At 41.5% G+C, this 21000-nt stretch overlaps 1 protein-coding gene across 13 annotated transcripts in view; it reads right to left on the minus strand.

Annotated features, from left to right (window-relative positions):
- The window catches only part of BRSK2 (BR serine/threonine kinase 2), a 307128-nt gene that overhangs the window by 147718 nt on the left and 138410 nt on the right, over positions 1–21000 (minus strand). For all 13 annotated transcript variants that reach the window (XM_039728379.1, XM_039728383.1, XM_039728381.1 and 10 more), the window contains exon 2: positions 6325–6419. In XM_039728379.1, coding sequence (XP_039584313.1) covers positions 6325–6419 — 95 coding nt within the window. The remainder of the gene's footprint in view (positions 1–6324; positions 6420–21000) is intronic.

Raw genomic sequence — 21000 nt, forward strand, 5'->3', positions numbered from 1 at the left:
GCATTATGGTTATGAACAAGTGAAATGAATGCAAAAAGCACTCCTCGAGTTCAGCTAGCTCTGGTCTGGGCTCATGAGGGACATTTACTGCTGCATGACCAAGCCATCACATTAGGGTGGTAGACTGTCTATGTCTCTGTGTTTGCACACACAAGGCCGTGGGTAGAACATGTTGGGTACAACAGAGGTTTGAGCCAGACTGCTGTAAAAGGCCAATTACTTTAATAGCTTGCCCAAATGCCTCAATTGATCATGCTAACTTTAGAAAGCAAAAGGCACTATGCACACTTGACAGGTTTGTTCCTCTGACAGGTACACCATGTGCTCGTGATTCCCGTTTGATTTCCTTCTTTAAGAATACCTCTAACTGTGTTCCTTGTATGTGTGGTGGAAAGTGGAGGCGGAGAGTCATTCTCTGAAGGAAAACACAATTACCCACCTTCTTTAAATGCTCAAACAGATGACAAGTGAACAGGCTTTCAATACTCCCCACCAGCTCCAGTTTAAAACAAAACACTCTGCATTATACATTCAGTAACAGATTCCTAATCCCAAACTCCCTCTAGCAGGAGGGAGCCAGGGGGAAAAAAAAATGTCCCTTTTATTTTGCCTGTATTTTTCATATTGCAAGATGCTTTTTTATCCGATTGAACTCAGAAGAGAGACGTGCAGACAGGATGCTGTGCTGTGCTAGCTGGGTTGCTACTAGAATATGAACAAGGGTCACAGACACAGGGGCTAAGCCTGCGTTTGTGTGCTCCTGGTCTTTGATGGCTGCCAATCATTCCTGCAGTTTGCTCAGTGCCTGTGCATGTCACACACTTCTAATCTGCTCTCTTCCAGGGCTAAGAGCTGGCAAGCATGTGGTAATGCTCCAGGTTAAAGATAAACCACAATAAGGATGAGAGTGTGAATGCACTCATTTATACATTGAAACCTACATGTTCAAGAGCAAGTGAAAATATGAGCATGTACATGCTTTGGGGAGATTTAATTTCCTTTATACTTTCATCTTTTTTTTTTTTGCCACAAGTACAAGGTCCTCTGGGTTATTTTCTTCTCACAGCAATATGCCAGCCAATTAGAAGAATAATAGATGAGTGTCAGCAAGTTAGCACAGTGCTCCTTAATCAGGAAGTCCTGGAAAGTTTGATGAATTCTTTAAAGCCTTTTCCTTGGTACTTCTTTTTAATAAATAGAATTAATTTCCCTCCCATTTGCTATTTTTAATATAACCATGTCCAAAATCTCCTATGCCAATATTCTAGAGTACTTTAAAATAATTTCACTGAGGATATCCCATGGCCTTGTCTCTTTGTTCATTTGTACACAATGCTAGAGGTACTTCAGTGGGATTCAGCAACAGCTTAACACCATTTCCACTGCAATCAATAGCAAAACTCCTAAATACTGCAGCTGGGAAACAATTAGGCCACTATTGAATACATCAGAAAAAAATATCGATTTGGTGGAATTGAGGTTTGGTGTTGGTGAGTTTGGCTTTGTTAGTGTCAGGGAAACTGCCCTTGTTGTGATCAAAGCTGAACTTGAACCAACTTCAGTCCACTTCTGCCTCAGATTTAACTCCTCCCTGATACTGGTCTGATATTCTGGTAATGACTTCTGTAGACCAGCCTGCAGTCAGCAGTTGAGGACAGCTAGGTCACCCAATAGCACAGTCTGTTCTTTTAAAAGTCTGAAAATAAGGTATTCCAAGTAGAAGCTGCTGTTATCACGTATTGTCTTCTTTAAATTTATTTGGGGAAGGCTAAGTTTCTGCCTCTACAGACAACTAGCACAAGCGCATCTCTTTATGCCCCAGATAGAGATATGGGACCTCTCACAGATTTCAAGTGTGTGATTGGAATTCCCTGCTCCATAGATTTTCAGGCCAGAGAGGCTGTTGCATTGATCTGATCAGAGCTAATGCATAGCACAGATCAGGAAACCAACTATTCCTGCTTCAAGTCCAGCATCTGAAGTTAAACTAGGATGTCGGTCTTTAGAAAAAAACACTGCAGTGCAAGATGAAGTTTAATTGTCTTTCAGGAGAAAAACTTACCAGAGCTTTGGGTGGCATGTTCCAATTAGTAACTTCATCCAGTGGTCAAACAGGCCTAGTATTTCTACATGCAATCTACCAACAGCTTACAACTATTAGTTTCCAATGAGCTTTTTATACCCCAGACTGTAATATCCTCTGTTATCACATGCCTATCCTCTCTATCAGTATTTACAGACTACAATTAAGCTATGTCTTAGCTTTCTCTTTAATAAACTAATTCCCCATAGTCTTATAAAACACGCCCTCTGATTGTTTTCTTTATCAGATAGTTTAGAAATTGCACACAATTTAGAAAGTTTTTTACTTGGGATCTATGGAATTCAAGGAAACACCTTAACCAGAAATGCTGCATTTCAGCAGTTTTTGCAACAAACAATGACAGCTATTACATGACTTTCTGTAGCAAAAGAGGGAAAGCAGAAAAAAGGAAGATGTCACAGAATGGAAGAGAATGAGGAACAAATGGCTTAAAATGAGACAAAAGAACAACTGAAAGAAAATGAAGAGGGAAGGAAAGACTCTAAAGTAGGAAGAGAAACACTTACTGAAGTAGAAGCTCAGGAGGAAGGAAGAGATGATGAACAGATCATGCAAAGCAGTAGTTATTTACAAGTATGCTTTCATAAGTGATTCTGTCTGGTCCAGTAGGAAGTGACACTAAATTCTCCTACCTATCCTTCCCTTCAATTATTTCAAGCAACTAAGGCTTTCCAATAGCAACTGCTACAAGACCTTCAGTGGTTAAGAACACAGAGAATTGTGTGCATAATTCTTTGGAAGCAGAGCTCATTAGCCTCCCCAAAAGCCACCACCTGTGATACAACTGTGCTCCACAGCAGTGGGACTGCTTTTCTTCCCAAGCCCTACCCTGGAAATACCTGCCTTGCTTCAAGGCCAGCACTGGAGGTCACTGGAAGAAACAAAAGGCACACTGACACAAAGCACACATATGGGCTCCAGTCATCAGGCCTGGGACATCTGTGGCTTCCTGAGGATGCCTGCATGTTCAAGTAATTAGACCAAGGCCAGCTGTCCCCTTCTCATTCTTCACCCTTTATGCTCCCATTGCTTCTTCTACCACTGCCTGTCCAAACAATGATTTGTCTGATGGATCACCAACGAGTCAGTTTTTTGTTGTTTATTCTTTGGAAGGCGGGAATGGAAGAGAACTGCTGAGACAGTAAAGAGAAGAAAGGACTTTTCTGAGTATATCCCATGAGACACCTCAGTTTTCCAAATGAGCTTTTGCCATACCATGCTTTAACCTTTATATTCTGAAGTCAAACTCCAAATGCTTGTACTGGTACTGAAGATGCAACCAGCAGTAGGAACGTGGCTGCTCAGGAAACCTTACTGCTTTATAGACAACTTTGGTATTCTGGGCCTAATTTCCCTGTCAGTGGTGCAGATGTAATTCAAGGAAATTAATGAACCAGATTTCAATCTCAAGACGCTCCCTGTAGCACACTGCTTTTTGAAATCTTTCCTGCCAATTTGTGCCACAGCAAGCCAGAAGTACTGTAGGACACGGGTCTCCACATCAGTGGGGCTTCCGCTGAAAAAACCCAGTTAAGCTTTTACCAGTTGAGGGAAGGCAGGAGCGAGACCAGAACCAACCCTTTTCCCTCAACTGTGAAATTACATATGTAGCGTTGCCCCAAAGCCAGGATCCCAGACAGGCCCAAGCTGGAGCTGGAGAAGGAACACTGCTCCCCAGGCTGCATTTAGCAGTCAGGGCATGACAAAGCAAAAGGCTGTGTGTGCACTGAGCAGCCCCATCCCTTGACAGGGCAGGCAGTGCCTGGATGATACATTTACTGCAGCCTGTGCTGCATTGTGCCTGCCCATGTATCATCTCCATAGCAGCAGTTCTGCTAATTGAGACCAGCTGCTACAATTCCAAATTCTTCTCTCCAGAAATATCGATACTACAACGTTATGATTAGAAAGCACTTTACCAAATGCCTCTCAATTCTGCACAGCTCAGATGAAGAGCAGCTGCAGAGAGAAGGGACAGTTCCCTGAATATACAGAATAAAACACTGCAAAAACACTGGAGAAATGAAGGCTACAAGAAGCAAGTCACAACAGAATAATGATGACAAAGAAAGCAGCCTGCTGTATATGCTTCTGCCTGTCACTTTAGATGTTGAAAGCACTGTGAGCAGACTTTTGCCTTATGCTCTAGGATAAATGGCCATACCACTGCACCGTTACAGCTTCATGTGGCAGGTGTGCATGTTTGTCAGATCCAGCTTTTCTGTCCAAGGAGGGATTAAAGAGAAATCCATCAATCTGGGCCTGGCTTGGAAGAATAGCTGTGGTCTTGAATCATTTGGCTCCGGGTGCTGCTCTGCACAGCCCACTGGCAAAGAAAGTCACTGGAACTGATAAGCTGGTGGGAAGACTTGCAAAGTAGGAATGCCACCACACCACAATGACTTGGCCTCACTTTTGGCTATCTCCCTGTGGCTGCTGGCTCCACACAGCAAGCTGGATGCTTCACAATGGCTACACTGGGATTGCCAAAAGCTGCAAGCACTTTTCCCCTCCAAGCCAGACTGGATTAAACTGGCTATCAGTATTCTAAATTCACATAGAAGTCTCAGAGCCTGTCTGTGACCACCAGGCACAGGGCATTCCTGAAAAGACATCTGGTTACTGAATTTATGTAAGAACTGAGCGAACCACTTCAATCCCATCTGTTATTTCAACCTCCTGAGCACAGAACAGAATCCGTGAAAGAGAAAATCTCACAAAGAAGGGTCTGAAAATGAGAACCATGATGCAATGTGTAATTTCCTCCTGAGAAAGATGCTGTACAATCTTACAGAAAATGTGGCACGCTCCAGCATGTGGCTGTGTAAACAAGGGCCTAACACACCATTTCACTACTCAGATTTCATACTACAACCGAGGTAATGCAACACAGCTAAAGCAGAGAGATTGCTTTGCCATGCTAAGTGATCTGCCTCTTACTCTGAAAATCAGTGAGGTAAATGAAGTGTTTTATATAAATACCAGACAGTTTCTCTCACCAAACAAAATGCTCAGGTTTTTCAAAAATATTAATATTATTTTGCTCTGGAATATATTCAGTGCTTAGTGTCCCATTCAGATTTTGCCATTTATACAGTTCTCTTACCTATTTCACATTCTAACTTTTGATCTACATTAGAAGTCTGCTTAAATCCACAGTACTGCAGGAGAGGGAATGCATCAACAAAATTCCAAAAAGGTAAAGTGAATGTGTTACAATTGAGTATAAACTTTCAGAATCCTTGTCTGAAAAAAAAAAATTTACATTTTTTTGAGTAACATTTACTGACTGCATATTAGCTTACACTCCATTTTCTTTCTGCTCTGAGTAAGGTTGCTATACTTGTGCTGGGAAACAGCTGACACAGAAGTCCATATGGGAAACAAGAGTATAAAGATGAGCTTATATAGAGAAGCTCTGTGCTTATATAGGGAAGTCACCTCAATAAAGTGCACAACACTGCATGCAAACATGTTAGCGTAATTTGCAGGTGACAGTGTGACGGAATTCTGTTGATTGCAGTGCAGTTGTGTTCCTTCCCATCAAGCTGAATTTAGCCTCTCTAGTCACCAAATCACATGAATAAACTGCTATGCATACATTTATTTTATTTTTAGGTTTCCAAGATCAATCAATGACATTCATGTGAGGAGAATCACAAGGCTAGGTAAAAAACAAACTAAGCTCTTCTGAACACTAACAGTCATTGGGACCATGGGGACAAACACTGAGGGCTTCCAATGGCACAGCTCTGTGGATTGTAAACTGAATTACAACAGCTTTAAGCAGTCATGGACCTTGGCACATCAGTCACCATAGAAAACCCATGCAGCAGAGTAAGCAGTAGGACTATTCAAGTAACAGATCCACCAGCCCCCGTTAAATCTCTTCATACTGACATTTGTACACCTCAGCCTGCAATGTACCACGATGGCACTGTTGTAGTGCTGGAAGTCAGGTGCCCAACATACACTGGCCCCAGCAGAGAAGCACCAACTCTGCAGCTGTTTATTTTGTGCACAAAGCACAGGCATTCTCCCATTTCATTTCAGCTGCCCTCACCTCCCCCATAACTAAATTATTGTTATTATGCTCCGCATAATCCTAGTACTGACAGGGATGTTTGTTATACATAATTAAAGATATTAATTTTGCATGGAACAGAAGACACGGAGCCAGGAACTTAATCTTTTTTTTAAATCTTCCATTAGAAAATTACCTTCATTAGCACCGACTCACTGAGCTTCTCTCTGTTGACAATTTTTATCGCGACCTTCTGACACGTGACACAGTGAACCCCCAACTTCACAAGCCCTGCAGGAGAAACAAAGCAAAACAGAAAGGAAGAATTGGTTAGAGGTTGAGGTTAGTTGTCAAGGGTTTTCCTTTTAGAACATTATCCAGCTGTTGGCAGCTCATATGCAAACAAATTCCCACTAGTACGTCCTCAAGCCAGAAAAGGTCTTATGAGTAAATGAAACCCTTCAGCCCACATTGTGACCATTTGGCAGTGAAGTCACCAACACTGTTGATGCTCCTGCAGCTTCTGCCACTAAAACTGTGGTTTTGTTGAAGCATTGTAGCCAGCTCTCACCACTCAAAGTGTGTTCTACCAGTAAGAAGTTCTGGCAATTGAACTACACTGGACTAAGAGCTTTTCCTGACACCTGACATCAACAAAAGTTTGGAAATCAGCAAAACTAGATGGTCAAATGTTTGCTTCTACATTTCTCTAGCTCCTCCCAAAGTTTCCATGATCACAATAAAAAGACACTTAATTATGGCTTCCCTTACTGTTTTAATTTACTCTGCTGGATAAAGTTAATACTGTGAATAATGCCACATGTGGTGTACAGGAACATCTGCATATGCTGCTACAATTCTAAGCTTACTTACTATGTTCTTGTCCTCAAAAAAGATAGAGTGCTGTTAACTGGTTATACTGACAAAATGATGTTTTTATCCCTGACAGGATTAGGATGTCTAAACTATCATCAAAATATGGAACACCAAGACTTAAAAGAAAGAGGTAAGTAACGTACATGAGCCATTATCTTCTGCAAAATTTCCATCTAGGTCTGGTGACTTACATGAAGGTACATTGAAATACTTCTCACAGGTGAGTTTAAGTTGGTCCCTTGACCATCTACTGCCATTAAGAAAATCTGTAGCTGGAAAAGTTGTACTTTACTTGGTTATTCAAGTGAGATCTTGTTTGCTTCAGGTTTTACTCTTGTCTAATATGCACATACAGCACACCACCTGATGGGCTGGATACTATCCCACTCCACACACTACATGCCAAATTGCCATTTAGGTTAATTCAGTTATAACTGAACTAAAAAAGAAATGGCATCTCTCTGGTGTCACTACAACCTGCTGTGTTTTGCAGGCCATTTATGAACAATCAAACAGTAGAAAAAAGACTTAGTTCCCAGCTCCTAGGCTAGGCTGCAGTTAAGAAGCCAACCCCATCCCCTAATGCAAGGCATGAAGTCAAACACGTTGCTTTATATGGAATTTGAACACAACAGCTTTCAGTCCAGTGAAACACTGAACACAAGACTTTACATGCCTCACTAAGGGGCAAATAGATTCCTGCCTGATGACAAACTGGGCCCAATTAAGTGAACTAGAGTTTCATCAGGGACTTCAGCAATCTTCTGCAGGTACCTATCCATCCCTTTGCTATGCAGTTAAACTTAAATTTGGAATTATTAATCACTGGTTATTATGTGGATAAACTCGCTTCCAGTCATATCTCTTTTATGGCATGCTCAAGTGTTCTGGATATTTCTAGTCACATAATTTCTCAGTCTCATCTGGTTATATGCTGACATCCTCGCTTTCAGCCACGACATAAACAAGTCACAAAAATTAAGAATGCAGTGCACTGACAAATCCCATTTGAAGCTGTGTATAGCAATACTATGTCCTCTGTCTGAAGCAACTGAGAAGCAGAGCTGGGGCAAGGTGCTGTGATGTCCAGCCACACTCACTCTTCTGTCTGCATTTTTTCTATTCAATTTGTAATATTAACCAAAGCACCTCTGGCTCTATGTTCACTGTTCAGAGCACCTGCAGCCTTACTTATCCTTCTTCCCTTTGGCTTGGTTGTGTGTTTGGATAGAGGCTACTTAGCACCACCCTGTTGAAAGCATGTGCTGTTTCAATCTGTGCCGATTGCTTCCTTCCTGCTTCTGGGACAAACCACAACCTTACATCATCACTCTTGCAGCACAATGACAGCACTTTTTATATTGCTGTTAGTTACACTTTCAAATCTCAGCAGAACTTCTAAATCAGTCCCTTATATCTAGACTTCCAGGATTTGTGGCACCATGTTGTACTGTAATGTGGCATGGACCAGTTATCTTCAGAGGTCAATAAGGGTGAGAAACAACTGCTCTCAAACTGCTTCTTCACTAGTGATATACCAGACTTATATCTCACACTTCAAAGTTTGATTTCAAGTCTTGTTGCTCCCAAATCAAGACATCTGTCTTGACTGAATGTGGCTGACTTGTAAATTATTTTTCTTTTGTCTTCCCTGAAGTACTCTGTCCTTGAGCTCGAGAAGGATTTAACCATGAACTTCTGGGACACTGTCATCCTGTACAGGGCATTTTCACAGTGTCCTCTGTCCTTGTAGCTATTAACCTACCACAGAAACTCAAAAATGAAGATTAAACTACTCTGTTTACTCCAATAAAAAGTTAACCAACTGTCAGAAGACATCAAACACTTTGCAAAAATAAAACTGGTTCTGAATTACAATGATTTTATATTAAATTAATTTCATTGACCTCAAGAAGTCATTCTTGATTTATGCTATGGTATCAAAGGACAGAATGAGAAAACATATGAGATTTAATGCATCTTTCCTCTTCTCCTGATTTGCATTTTAAAAATCAAGAAAAGAAATGCACTGTCATTGCTGTCTGTTTTGTGGAGATAGAAATTTTAGACAACCCTCTGAACAGCCCAAGACAGGACTTTTCACTGTACTAAATTCACTGAATGTAATTTTAGGATAAAAAATAAAACATGTCACTATGCCTTGCTTCCTCCCTTCTCTCCCAGCCACTCCCTTTTGATATTTGCATGCCAGTCTAAGCAGGAAAAAAAAAATCATTAAAAAATCCGTCTTGTTAAGTCCATCTATAGGATAACACTCTCCTCTCCTGCTACTACAAAGAAAGCCTAATTGAGCTGAGGCAGGAAGGGTTTGTCCTCAGGACTTCTGTTCCAGTCCTGTAATTTCAGTCAATTGTGGAACTACACAACTGAGATGAGATGACTTCAACATGGATTTGAGATCCTGTGGGCTTCTGATTCCTAAGCAGCCCTTTCACTGACACAGAGAACACAAACCATTCAAGATGTATTATTTATCTACATAATAACAGACCTTAGAGAAAAGCAACTATGTCAATAAATTGCTAGGCTCTAACTGAAATAATGGAAGTGGCAGAAATGCCTGCTTGGAAACAAGTGCCCAAGACACGCACTTGTTTCAGAGCTGTGGAAGAGGTGGTGCATCTTCCATTTTTCCCTCTTCTGTATATGCAGCTGTTAATGAGCACTTCAAAACTATATAAATCCTCCTCCAATACAGATGTGTCAATAAGTTAGGTACTTATTTGTAAAGCTTATCTACACAGTCAGGCCAGCACAGGCACGTGTCTTCTGCAAAGGAAAACAAACACGGCTGCTGCTGCGAGGATATTTTGCACTGGCTTGGCTCACAGCAAGTCTGCCAGGCAACAAACAGGTCTTGAACTTGTCTGCTTCATGAGTAATTAACCCCTCAAATGCAGCCAAGTAACCTCTGCAACTGCTAAAGTTAACTCTGGTCTGTCCTACAGAAAATCTAAGATGCTGTGGGAATCAACTGCTTGAAGTTTCCCTCTACCACCCACACAGCTGTCACACACTCACTGCTTCAGGCACACCTCAGATCTTCATCTAGAGGTCATTCCTGGGGACTCTGGACACTGCATCCTAGGGCTTTACAATCAGTTGTTACATCCAATGAACTGCAAACATTGGGCTGCTTTTGATCTTAGCCACCAAAGTGCATCAGAACCAGCCCTATAATGGGAGGCTGGGGAGTAAAGGAGAAAACACAAACACACTGGAAAGTAAGGGGATGTGTAAGTTAACACTGTCTTTTCATCATAATTAAAAGCCACAATTTGGAAACCAAGGAGCATGAGAAACCCCAGATGACATGAAGATGCCACTGAAGGAAGAAGAGCAAAGGGAAGTGTGCAGGTCTGACACAGCCCAGTGCAGCAGTGACCTGCTAATAACCACGCCTGTGCATTTTTTTGCTGGCAAGCTCCCGCTCTGTGGATGCTTGCAGATACACAGATAGTTTTTTGAAAAGGACAGGAGCTTATGTGATGAGCAAGGGACAGATTTAGATCAGCTGGAAATGTGGACAGCTGATCCTGAAGCAGTACAGAGAGAAGATTCTTCTTTTACCCAGGAAAAATGTTCTGTGGGGATGGAGAAACGAAAGCTTCCCTGCAGTTGAGACTTGAATCCATGTGAAATATTCACTGTGAATCCATGACCACAGCAAGCGGCCAATATTGTAACTGGCCTTTTCAGCCAAGGACAGGATTTCAGAAGAGACTAATTTACTTTTGTCTTGCATTTCGTGTAGCAATTTTCTCTAGCAGAGATGCATAAAGCATTAAGAGTTTGGAGCTGGTGCTATTTGATGTGCACTTCACAGTTGTGTAAATAGTAGCATCTTTATAAGGATCCTGTTATTACAACTCTTCGTTAGAGAAAGAAACATTCTAGGAACAAGAAAGAATGTTTTCAGTACTATCCAAACCTGAAGTCTGCCAAAGACACCGATCTGAAACAAATTATCATTTTGAGCCAGAAAGAGAGAGTAATAAATAATGAAACACCACTGTTGTTTAAATACAGCACTTATGGTATATTCATTGTCAGTGATGTTCCCAGTCTTTCAGAAATGCTAAACACAAGTAACTTGTTATCCTGATTTTTAACCATGAAGCAAATAACTACTCAAAGAAATAAAGGTACATTTGCTATATTTAACACATGATTTTTCCCATTGATAAATGGAAGTCTGTTGCTTTCTTTTAAAATAACACCAACCTAAAATAAATTTCTGTAGTAGGAAAACTAGACACTGATTTCAGATGATCATCTGCACACACATGTTGCTTGCTCTACACTTCAGAGCACGTTGTCAAAAACCTTAAAAAATCCAAGCGGAAAGCCCTGGTCTGGCCAGAAGTGTCTATTTTGGCTGGATGAGCAATTAAAGGAATGTCTAGAGAGAAATATCACTCCTCTTTTAACTTGAGTTAACTAATTGCCAATTAATTCAAGTCAATGAACACTCCGCAAATGTTAATCTAGGCACTGCAAAACACAAACATTTGTGGTTTACTTCAGGGCTCAAGTACTGGCAAGAAACTATCTGGATTAGAAAAGGAACAAAAGTTCTAGGCTGACAAACTTTACTACACTGTTTTTCAAAAGGCTTGATGTGTATATAGTATTGCTGCACATGAACTTTGTACACATGCTCTTTATGTACAAGTAATTTAATTTATCTCCACAAATTGGAGGTTGCTGTTGTAAATCTTAGAGGAATTTAGGGATGCTCATTCCTGAAAACTACATGCACTAACATTTTCAAGACCTGCAAAACCTCAAGGATGCCAGTCCAGAAAATCAACCCTTACAGCAAACAAAAGCATTAATACATCTCAAGTGGGGTGGAGGACAATCTTAAAATGTAATATTCCTCCTCTTTATTCTCCACAGTTATCTTCACAAACACTGCAGTTTCAATTAGGGTTAAATCAGTTCAGTTACAGTGTCTAACTCTGCTGACTGCAGTGAAGTTGCTTTAGAGCTGCAACAGTGGAAAATGGATTAAAATTTGGCCCACAGCAACATGATTTCCATAGCCATAAAATAGGGATAATAACACTTACTTACCTTGCAAGGGCTGTAGAAGGATTAACTGATTAATCCTTACAAAGAATGTTGGAAAGGGATATAAATCCTACCTAAGTTTTACATATTACAACCAGGAAAACTGCATTCTAAATACAATCTGGAAACAAACCTCTAGATAATTTCTTATTATTAGCTTCCATTTCACATCCCAATTCTTTTGGAGCACAAATCTCTGGTCTCCAATGATGAACATCTTATACTACTCTTAGCTGCACTGGAAAGAACTTTGCTACTGAGCATCCTACTTACAGGAACCAATAATTGCCCTTAATTACTCAGTCGTCTCATTGAAGAGATGTTTATTTTTCTATAGCAATGGTTATCTCTAATTATTGCATTTAAAACAAACAGACTTATATCAAGTGACAAGCAAATTGTATGGTATCAATTTATAATTGCATAATGGGAAAAGGAGGTATAGGAGAAGTCTAGAAATCTAAAAGGATGAGGATGGAGCTACCCAGGTTGGTAATTAAATATTTTGACTGTGGACTCTTCCACAGACATATTCTAGTGCTAAAAGGCTGTTCTGAGAGCTCACATATTAATTGTTTTTAAACTGCATAAACTGTAATTATGGTGGGACTAAAGCCAGAGTTCAAATGCTCATCAGGAGCATGGAAGGAGAGGTTCATCAGTGCTGAGATGCACATGCCTCAGCTCAGAGCACTAAATTGCCAAAGCCCAGATTCACTGTCCTGAGCTACGAGCACTGTCAATGTCTGCTGGCTCAGCCAGCCAGAGGGACACACTCCTAAGCTCAGAGATTGGTGACAACATTGCATCAGCTCAGATGTGACTGGATCCACACGCCTGATATCAGGGAACAAGAGGCACAAACACGTACATATATATATACACACACACAGAGCAGCTCAGCAGGAGCAGGTTTTACACTGGATGCCTCAGAGATTATGGTAGGATCATCCTCCAAACTCAGCAGGATCAAAACACACAGAACCAACATCACCTCTATTGATTTCTATCTTGGTCTCTTTCTTGCAATATTTCATAAATCAATACTTCTCAGAAAATCTTTATGGCCCCTGAATACAGCAAAGAATGTGAGCGTTGAGCCCTTTTGATCTGCTCTCTTTCCCATCTCACCAGACACACCCACATATCTAAAGAAGCCCCTCAGGGAACCAGGACACGAACCTTCATTGGCACATTGATGCTGCTTTTGCAAAATACCACTATGTCATCAGCCAAACTCTAACCAACTCTTGAAGTCCTCTAGGATCTATCAGCAGCTTGTGATGTCCATGGGCTGAGTTCCTATTTCAGACCAAGTCTTTGTTCCTGTATAAGAACACTTGGGAGACTAAGCTCTGCTACAAGTGCAGACTTCAGCTTCCAATGTGGACTTCTGAAAGGGTCAGAGCAGCACCCCACCCCTGCACACAGAGAAAGAAGAGTGGTTTCACTGCTTTCAAATTTGAAAGACAAATTAAAATAAAACAGATCTTTCCACTGATGCACCAGGAGAAAAACCTCAACTGTTTTTACATCTCTGGATGGGTATTGGGAAAACTCTGCTTTCACTCAACTTCCCCAGTCAGAAGCCTTTTTTTCCCCTCTTCCCAAGAGCTGTACATCTCCTTGTAAAGCTCCTCTTGAGGAATGATGAGAGCCATGTTCCCCTTCAGACTTCATTAATCCTTTGTCAGGAGATGACCAAAGACAGCCATTTTCAGGTATAGCAGGAGGCCAGCAGAAGTCTGTCTATCTTGCCTATGGTATCTTTTGGAAAACATGTTGCTGTAATTAGGTAACATCTGGGTAATGAGCCACGACATCCTCACTTGGTCCAGTGATCTATTGAGAAGCACTGATGCACTAATAAGGAGGGAACAGTGAGCAGCAGAGAAATAGAGGGTGAGGAAGGAGGAGGGGAAACAGCAGATAAACTGCTCTTCACATGTACTTTTAGCTGACGTTAATCCCATTTTCCATGCTAATTTCTTATATCTCCCCTTCTTTGCCACACCTTTCTACACTCCATCAAGAACTCCTCACACCCTTTTGACCCTCCCATCAGCCAAGATTGTTTCAGCTAGGTTATATGTATATTAAAAACCTAATTAAAAAGGGGGGGCTACCATGGAAAACCTTTATAGAGCAGGCAGAGGTCATGCTCTTCACAAGATTAGGCTCACCACAGAACACTTCATCTACCCAGCTCAGTGCTGATACAGCTTACTCTGCCCCCTGACATCCCTTAATCACCCCCTGACAGATTCCTAACAGGATTTTCACTGAGTGCCGGTATGCTGCCCTTCAGTAAGGGCTCAAGAAGTGATGGGATTAACCACACTTGCACCCATGCCTTGGACAAGGGGCCAAACAGCAAGCCACGAGCTCAGGCAGCTCCCAGGAATCCCTGAAGGGCTTGTTGATAGCAGTGGGGTATGGTCCATGCACAGGCAGAGGAGGAATGCATTGGACAGCCACTGCCTACAGGTTGTTCCACAGATACTGGTATTGCTCCAAGGAAAAATTGCTCTGTATCCAGTACAACAGAGGCTGACCCCGCCCCTTACAGATCCACACCCTGAATTTCATTTCATTATCCACCACAAAACTCTGGATCCTCCTCCAGTCCCAACTCACCAGATCTATGGACATCCTACTTCCACTCTCCTCACACTTGCAATTCCTTCCCACACCTCTATCCCCACTGACTCTAGTTCCTTATGCCTCCTGTAGTAATGCCCTCCATAGTTTTGCCCATTTGTCCTGCACTTCACCTGCCAGCTGCACAGTTTCCTTCTGTGTACCTTATTATCTTCTTTCTCCCATGTAAAAGACAACAGATGCCATGGCTAGTCAAGATCTGTGAGCACATGGTCACTGTAAAAAGTGTAGGGAATAGCACATTTTCTTAATTATACTGGGTATGAGAAACTCCAAGCCTCTGGTTTAGGACAATGGGAAGAAAGACCATCTGGAAACTGAATTCTGATTTACAAACATGAAAGTCATAGAAAAAGAGAAACAGAATAAAAGGTAAGAGAAATGAGACTATTATAATTTTAATGAATAGAAACAGGCATATTAAAAAACCCAAAATGAGCAAACTTTAAAAAGTATTTTGTTTAATTTGAGAATAATGGCTGAGGTCATAGCATGGAGCTGAAAGGATTTATTGACTCCTACACCAAGAAGAACAGGAGCTGTCTGCTCATGTAGTACCAAGTACACTACAGCTGGTTCACTATGTTCCCTACAAAGAGAGAAAAGCAGGGCATCATCTTCAAAACATAAAAAGGCCCAAGCACCTCATTAATTTTAGGTATGAGAAACAATGCAATACCTACAGAGCATGGTCAGCTGTGCCTCCACAATAAAAAGAAAGAAAATAAAATGAATTTAATTTCCTTGCAAAAGGAAGCTGGTTAGATAAACTGGAACATTAGAGCCCACCTTCTGATACCCAGTTTCATCACATGGAATTCATACCGCAGTGTCTGAGGCTAAGTATGTCCTGAAATATGACATCAATTTCAAACTCAGGCAGGAACCAGTGATTATAAAAGGATGAGACCTGTGCTGTCAAAACACCTCTTTGTGTCATACTTCTGCTCCAGGATTTCTATGCAACAGCTCCAGCCTGGGCTTCTGGAAGATCTCACAGTGAATTTTTCTCTTCTGGAACGATTCCATGGGTCTGATCTAAAGCCTTCTGAAGTCAACGCAAAGGCTCATCTGTTTTAGGAAATTGCAGATCAGTTTCTCCAGGAGCAGCTTAGAGCTGTAAAAACCTGGCTTATTCTAATAGGTGTTGCTGCAGAAAATGCCACTGAAGTGCTACAGACCTGGCTGTAGAAGACCTTATTCCAGAACTGTTCTCAATGGTTACCAAACTGTACAATTCCCTGTACATGTTAACTATCACTCAGGTAGAACAAATCTGCAGGCACAGTTATTCTTTAATCTTCAGCATCTTTTACTGCCTTCCCTACACAGGAAAGGGTTCTGCCTTTAATCAGACTGGTATTTTCTTAGTTCCAGAATAAAAGCTTAAATCAGGCTTCTCACAAACACTACTTCAAGGCCAGAGCCATAATAAAGAAAAGAGTAGATGAACTTTCTAGAAGTCAATCTAGAGTCTCACACCCTGTCCTTTTTTCTCTGATTGCTTTCTATTCTATTAATGGTTTTATTTCTTGACTCCACACATTTATCAAGAAGCATCAGAAGACTTAGGGAGGTTCAATCAAAAGATTCACCTTAAGAAGAAGGACAAGTTTTAAATCTGGAGAAGTATATAGATATAAGCAAACAACCAATAAGTAGTTTGTCCCTACAGGCTACAAACCTGAGCAGCAGTTAAAATATCATCCCTCAAAAACAACACTCCCACGTGAGGACCCAGATTTCCCTACTTATACGTTACTGTGACCCCACTGGCTTCCTTGGAATTATTCCCAGTTCCCTGTGACCGAGAACAGCCACAGCAGCACTCCCAGCCTCTCCAAGGAGGTGACACAACACAGCACAGGCTACAAAGAGTGGCCACAGAGGAGCTCAGTGTTGACTCAGAGTCACTCACGCTCAGAAGAGGAGGCAGCTCAGAAATAATTGAGACTGCTGTGCCTGTTCAGTGTCCCAACATACACAGGGGATAAATGTGCTAAAATAATGCAATACTACCCAGCAATAATGGCATTAGACAAATCAAGTATCACTTCCTGAAAAGCCTCTGGCCTTAAGGGATACTGCCTGTACAGAGCACAGAAAATACTCTTTTGTCCTTACGAACATTACATGCACTTCAGTTCTTGGGTTTTGTATTATGAGCTCCTAAGCAACTAGAAACTGCTATGATACTCTTCACTCATACTGCAGGGTCAGGCCACCTGCACACTCAGACCACAGCCAAGCTGCACAGAGCTGGGTATGAAAGGTTTCTCCCTGAACACAAAAATCAGCAGCTGAAATAGCCTATAGACCTGTCAGGACAGGTATCCACAGCAACACAGTGTGACCCTCTGTGCTTAAAACCAAGAGTTAGAGGTTGCAGTCCAAATTTTACTAGGGTTGATAATTACAAAAAACCCTCTCAGACAGAATGGAAAAAGACTTTTAGACGAGAATCAGGAACTCTCAAAGGCTGAATATAGAAAAGCCTCAGTCTTCAGACTTGGACAGCCTAATTCTGGTACCTCAGTACACAAACCAGTGAGCCTGGTTTGGTCAGATGGACAAACACCACCAGTTTGGGAAACACTGTGAGCTGCAGTGACCTGTGAAATGTCACAAAATGCTGGAACAGCCCTGCCATATGCACAGAATCTGCTTCCTGAGTTGCAGCCAGGTCAGTGAGGCTTCCTGCACAAGCAGACACACCTTAGAAACTGGAGTGCATGAAGGCATGTGGGCACTGTGAGCTCTACCAGCAGCACAGGGTGCAGCATACAGCCCCACAGGTTTCGGCTGCAGAACCTCATCTAAGTTTCCCGAGGGACCATTTTTACTTGCACATACAAGACTTTAACTCTTCCCTTCAATTTCACAGGGATACAAGCCCCTGCAAGCTCCAGGAGATAGACAAACACAGAAGGAAAAGCTTACTTCTTAGAGAGAGAAGCTAACCTCCCTTCTGAGAAAGAGCAGAGGTGCTCCTCTCAGGCCACATTAAAGGGAATTAAGGAAAATCTGTGGCTTTTGTGTGATTACAAATTGTTAAACACAATGGAGAATCTCTCATCCCAGCGCATCAACTGTAAATCCCCCTAAATAACTACATGAAGAATCCTAAATAAAGGTTATTTTAAAAATCTTTGTCTCTCTTTGCAGTGTACTCTTCTGAAAATCTTCCTCTTCAGCTGCATGCGAGTGTTGCTGTGAACAGAACATAAATGGGCACAGAAGGTGCCTTCCTCAACCAGGTGAGCAGGAACGTCCATACTGCACTTGGTGGCAGCATAAAGAAAACCAGGGCAGCAGATGTCCGGGTATTTAGCAACAGAGTTAAAGAAACAAAGGAAGCCTTCTCTAAGCATGCTGCTCTGATTGGTGCTAGCAGTCCATAATTCACTGCTGAAGAGGAAAAAAAACCCCAAAAGCTAGAATTTGATGTTAGTTACAGTATCACAGAATTATGCTGTGAGGGACCTCTAGTGATGATCAAATCAAAGCCCCTGCTCAAGCAGGGACAGCTAGAGCACGTTGCCCAAGACCATGTCCAGCTGGATTTAGGGTATCTCCACAGATGAAGACTCCTTAAGTGGATTAGAGTAAGACTCTCATAAGACTCCTCAGTGGATTCCTGTTCCGTTGTTTGACCACCCTCACAGTAAATAAAGGTTTATTGTGTTTAGATACATTCTGCTCTAATTTGTGCCCATTGTCTCTCTGTCCTCAGTGGCCACTAGTGAGAAGAATCAGCTTCCTCTTTATTCCCTCACAACAGGTATTTATACACATTGATGAGATGCTTTTTCAGCAAACCAAATCATCCAGCTCTAATCTTCCAGAAGCAGCCTCAGTTTCTCCATGTTTGTGGCCCTATCCTGGATTCAGTAAGTCCATGTTCCTTGTACTTGTGGAGTCCCAGAACAGGATGCTGTTCTCCAGCAGTGAGCTCGAGCAGAGGAAAAGGGTCACTTCCCTCAATTCCCCTGCAGCCCAGGATAGTTTCCTCCCCTTGGAAAACCAATACCCTTGGAACACTAACACAGCAGTGCCTGGCTTGCTCATGGTCAGCTTGTTGTCCACCAGAACCTCGAGGTCCTTCTGTGCAGATTTGCCTTCCAGCCAGCTGATGCCCTGTGTGAACTGATCCCTTGGTTATTCCTTCCCAAGTGCAGCACTCTGCATTCCTGTGACAGTCCTGCCTGCTCTGTTCTCCAGCCTAAGTACCTCTGGATGGCAGCACAACCACCTGGTCCATCAGACATTCCTACTGGTTTTGGTCTCAAAAATACAGTGTATTGAATTTGGTTCATTCAGTAGTCACTGAATTTTCCATTGATTCTCTGTAGATATCAGTGAGCAAAGAATACTTCCAGAGTGTTTTAAGGATATGTAATGGAACAACAATGCTTCTTTGCAGCAGTTTTAAAGAATATTATCTAAATTCAAGTAATTCTTCATGTTTTCTACATTTTTTTATCCTAAAAGAGAAACTGTCCCCTAACATTTTCTAGTTAGTACAAGACAACCCAAAGAAAATGAAACCAGAACCTCTACAACAAAAGGAGAGTGAGAAAAACATAAGCAAAGATGTGAATGAGCTGGTTGTTTTTCTTCAGCCATACCACAGTTCATTCTCAGGAGATAAGTTATAACTGGAGGGCAACTTCACATGCCTCCTCTCTGACTACAGACAATGCTGTGGATGGGCCACTGCGTGGTAAATTCTTGCTTTTATTGTCTGGGTGTGTGAAACAAGACTTCTTCTCACCCTAACCTTCCTACTGGCTCCTTCAGCTTCATACCCTCTAAAGAAGCCCATCCGTACAAACTGCTCTCTTAATTCTTCCCACACAGCAGGGAGGAGCCACTGTGAACTAACAGCAACAATCCACATAACCAAAGCTGAGACTTTCTCCTCCAGAGACCTGGCTTTAAGGTTTGGTTTGCCTCATTCTCATTCCAAGTGAGGATCCCAGCACAACAGAGTCTGTTTTCCAGAGCCCAGAAATTGTGAGCAATGTGTCCTGGGAAGCAGAAAGAGCTCTGCATAGTGTCTGCCTAGGGGCACCTCACATGCTGTTATACCTGGTCAAAACAAGCTCTTTTAAAATCTTTTAAACTTTATCTTTGTTTATAAGCAGAATCAGCACATCTGGATAATAATTTTTTTTCATTTTAAAATAAATTTAATTTCATTTCCATTTTCAAATAGGGGTTGATGCAAATGGTCTATAAAGAATATATGTCCATCTACAGTGATTTGAATGTGGCAGCCATCAATCTATGACGTAGCAAAAAAATTTCAAGAAAAGATGCAAGTAAATGCACATTAACTACATTATGACTTCAATGAATGGGCAGCAGAAAAGAATGCTAGAAGAAGAAAATCTAGAAGAGAAATGCTAGATTTATTTTGCAAATCATCATAACTGGATGGCCACCAACTTGAAAATGAACCTTCCTTTGGAAAATACCTAAAATGTAGAAACAACAAAATAAGGATGGAATCAATAAATGAAATCAAGATTTTGCCCTTGCCGATTCAAGCCATAATAAAAATCCACAATTTAAATTGCCTTGATTTAAATATAAATTATGTAAATTCATCAAATCTGTTTGTCAGATAATACTTCTCACAGCTGTGAGCTAAGCCCCACGTCAGAGCTTAACAAGAGCCCTGCCTCCTCTGCACCATCCTCAGCACTTCTGTACTTAACTGGCATCTAGAGCCTTGCTCTGTGGTTTGAGATTCACTTTCCTAATCTGCTGTTGACTGTGTTGACTGTGGGAACTCTTCAAGATGGGGGAACATAGCGAATTACATCAGTACTTGAGGTGGGCTCCAGCTTAAAGACAAAACCAGAGAACTGTACAAAGTGCTGGAGCTACTGAAGCAAACAAGGTAGAATCCAAGAAGGAAAAAGACAGTCATGTTTGCAGATAGAGAACAATTCGCCCTCTCTCTCCTGCCCACATATAAGAGACAAGGCACGAGGTAATATCCTGGCTGCTTTTGGAAAAGCCCAGCTTTATGACACAAATAAGGATAGGATGTAGCAGAAAATAGTTTTCTCCAGTATTTTTTCTCAGGCCTCACAAGCATATTTCATGACTACAGAGAAAATTATTTTTAAAGAGAAAATGTGTAACATAACATAGAAATATGTGAACAAGAGCTTGATGGCATTGTTATTGCTGTTTATATTGGAAGACTCAACTTAAGACTAGGACT

The sequence above is a fragment of the Passer montanus genome, unplaced genomic scaffold (assembly GCF_014805655.1).
Source record: "Passer montanus isolate IOZ18808 unplaced genomic scaffold, ASM1480565v1 scaffold65, whole genome shotgun sequence".
In the NCBI taxonomy this organism is placed as follows: Eukaryota; Metazoa; Chordata; class Aves; order Passeriformes; family Passeridae; genus Passer; species Passer montanus.